Source organism: Notamacropus eugenii, chromosome 5, assembly GCF_028372415.1.
Source record: "Notamacropus eugenii isolate mMacEug1 chromosome 5, mMacEug1.pri_v2, whole genome shotgun sequence".
Classification (NCBI taxonomy): Eukaryota; Metazoa; Chordata; class Mammalia; order Diprotodontia; family Macropodidae; genus Notamacropus; species Notamacropus eugenii.
In genome coordinates, this window is record NC_092876.1 from 272,256,850 (window position 1) to 272,260,352 (window position 3,503).

General features: G+C 36.5%; 1 protein-coding gene across 1 annotated transcript; it reads right to left on the reverse strand.

The window, feature by feature from the left end:
- Positions 1-1,155: 1,155 nt before the first annotated feature.
- On the reverse strand, positions 1,156-2,103 carry LOC140507856 (olfactory receptor 8D1-like). Its single transcript, XM_072615724.1, has one exon. It carries the CDS (start codon positions 2,101-2,103, stop codon positions 1,156-1,158), a length of 948 nt encoding a protein of 315 aa, XP_072471825.1.
- Positions 2,104-3,503: the final 1,400 nt, after the last annotated feature.

Genomic DNA, 3,503 nt, shown 5'->3' on the forward strand with positions numbered 1-3,503 from the left:
GAAACTGAGGGCTTCTTCTTATAGAACGAAGTATCTCCTGTTTTTTTAAATCCGTTTTGTTCTTTACTTCAAACTGAGTTTAATGGTTTGGTTTTCCTCCCTTTCCTACTATTACTATAAAAGCATCTAAGTAAATCCAGTATTTCTTCTTAGGTAAAGTTATGTCTCTAATTTAGCAAGTATTTTTGCCTTATTTAGTTAGTATGTTATTTTCCACAGCTACCTACAAAAACAGTTTTTAACATTTGTTTTTAAATTTTGAGTTCCAAGTTCTCTTTTTTCTCCCTTCCTACCCTGCCTCATTTAAGAAAGGTTCAATATAAGTTATTCATGTATAGTCATGCGAAAGCACATGCATAACAGTACCATTGTGAAAGAAAATATACTAAAAAAAAAAAACTCTCAAGAAAAATGCAGTTAAAAAAAGTAAGCTTCAATCTGTATTCAGACACCATCAGTTCTTTCTCTGGGAATGGATAGCATTTTTCATCATAAGTCCTTCAGAGGTGGATCACTGTATTGCTGAGATTAGCTAAGTCATTCACAGCTGGTCATGGTACAATATTGCTGTTACTTTGTACACAGTACATTTCCCTTTATATCAGTAAATACAAGTCTTTCCAGGTTTCTTTGAGAGCATTCTGCTCATCATTTCTTATAGTATAATAGTATTCCATCATAGTCACATACCACAATTTGTTGAGTCATTCCCCAATTGAATCAGCAAGTGTTTATTAAAGACCTATTATGTATTAAGGCAGTAGGGGTACAAAGAAAGAGCTAGTAAGCATTTGTATAACACTATAATCAGAAAACTTGAAAGGATTTCTAGCCATGGGCCCTTTAGTTTGAAATCTAGGTAAAGACATTACTATGATCCTTCTGTGAGAGCAGAGCCTTGAAATAATTTGAAGCACAATATGCAAGGGCAACTGGGAAGAAGGGAATATGAAGGCATAGTCATGGAGTGGGAGGCTATATGCATCTGAAGGCAGCCTGTGAAGGACACAAACAGACATCAACATTGACAGAGATTGAGACATTTACTTGCCTTCGTTGCAATATTGTCTAAGATGAGGTCTAGCCCAGAGGAGAATCTCTACTATCTAAGAAGAATTAAAAGAAAAGCCAACATTATAATGAACTTCAGATTTGCTATTTCCTATGTGGACCTTGAAACCTTGTGCTGTTGATGATTCTCTTTAATGCATCCTTCACATCCTTGTTCCTCAGGCTGTAGATCAAAGGGTTCAGCATGGGGATCACTGTGGTATAAAACACTGAGCCTACTTTTTCCTGGGCCACATTGCTAGAAGCTGGTATATAATACATGACCAAGACGGAAACATAAAAAACAGAAACAGTTGCCAGATGGGATCCACAGGTGCTAAAAGCTTTATAACGGCCCTTAGTAGATTGTATATGAAGGATATTGAGAAGAATGAAAGTGTAAGAGATCCAGATGAGCAAAGTTGTAACCAACAAATTAAATCCACCAACAAGCATCACCAAAAGCTCATTGATGTGGGTGCTGGAACAGGAGAGCTTCAGAAGGGGAAGAACATCACAGAAGTAATGATGGATAACATTGTCCCCACAGAAGGACAGCCTGGCTAGGTAGCTGGTGTGAACAATGGCCCCAATGCCCCCCATTATGTATACACCTGCCACCAGCAGGGAGCAGAACCATGGCACCATGGTGATGTTATAGAGCAGGGGTCTACAGATGGCAACATAACGATCATAGGCCATAGTTGTCAGCATGTAGACTTCAGCAATCACAAAGAAGAGGAAGAAAAAGAACTGAGCCATGCACTCTGGATAGGAAATGATGTTCTTCTCTGATACAAAGTTCTCCAGCATTTTGGGTGTAATGACAGAAGAGTAACAGAGATCTATGAATGACAGGTTACTGAGGAAATAGTACATGGGAGTATGAAGCTGAGAACTGACCCAGATTAATAAAATCAAGCTGAGGTTCCCAACCATGGAGACTAAGTAGATTCCTAGAAACAAAAGGAAGAGTGGTATCTGGAGCTGTGTTTGGTTTGTTAAGCCCAAGAGGATAAATTCTGTCACCATTGTGCTATTTTCCATTGTCATTATCCTCAAATAATTAGGTTGGAAATCTGCAGAGATGTGAGAGAAACATCTTAGTAACTAAAAATAATGCTTTTAAATGCATAAAGCAAAATTCATATTATGGGAAATTAGACCAAATAATAGAAAAGGTAAAGATTTATTTTTTCCTACCCAAGTTCACAGACTCCCTAACATCTCTCTATGGACCTCTAGGGGTTCTATGTAAGATTAGTTAAGAGACCTGGATCTAAAGCAACATGTCCCATCACATTTGAGAAATTATTTTCCTCTCTCCTTTAGAACCTATACACTGACTTTAGTTTTTTTGAGTATTAATTCTGAAAAATGGTTGTGTAGAAAGATTCCAATGACGAATAAGGCTTAAAATTTTAAGATATTATTAGATTATTTGCACTAGATCATCTTGTTGGTTGCTTTAAGAGTATAGGATTGAAGCTTACAAGTCCAATACATTTGTAGCACAAGCTCTAGAGCTATTTCCTCACTCCCAAGAGGAAGTTGCTCCCCAGACCCAGACTTACTTCTCCCTTTAGTGTTACAGGCTCAACCTAAGGAGCTTTTTTCTATTCCTATTTCTCACTATTCCATCTCAGCATACTCCCATCATTACTCATCAGTAGAAAGCAATAAACAGCTAGACATTTAGGTTTTAGAAATTTGTACTTACTCATGTGCAATGTTGCTGTGGTTTTCAGTTGTTTTTGTCTTGTGTAAGGCCAAATTTGAATTCAAGTCTTTCTGACTCCATGAGCAGTGATCTACCCATTGTACCACAAAGCTGTTCCTAAGGTGGTATAGTAATAACAATAAGTTATTCCTGCCTCCAAACCAAGAGTAACCTCTTTGGTAATTGGTAATTGCTTGAAGAATTTAGAAGAAAGTGAGCTCAAGCTTAGAGAGTACATGTGCAACTCATGTACTTAGAGAGTACATGTATAACTCATTGCTCTGGTTTCTGGAGGAGTATATAATGCCCTGTAGCTTTTCAGACTTCAGCAAGGTCCCACAGTTCTTTAGTGTCCTTGAAACGACTGCTTTATATTTATATTTCTCCACATTTTAATAAATTAAAAATTGCTTCTTTATGGCATCAAACATGTATAACCTTTACATCAGAATTCATTCCCTTTCTGAGAGTTTTGAAATTCCATATTGAATCTGTGTTTCTTCATAAACATATTGGTAGTTAAAATTAAAATGAATTTCTTTCCCTAATCCTTTTTTGTGTTAAAATATTTTTATACAATTGTGGTAAAGCCACACATCCTTTGAAAATTAATATGAATTCCCTTTTTTGCACAAAAAATATTTTTCCTATTTTTTTCATCACTAACTTGGCCCTTATGAAAAAGGCCTTAAAGGGATAGTACACCCTACACTTTAAGTGAAATCTGATGGAA

Bases quoted from the DNA above. Each gene is read 5' to 3' on its own strand.
- LOC140507856 (XM_072615724.1), bottom strand. From the start codon at position 2,103: ATGACAATGGAAAATAGCACAATGGTGACAGAATTTATCCTCTTGGGC.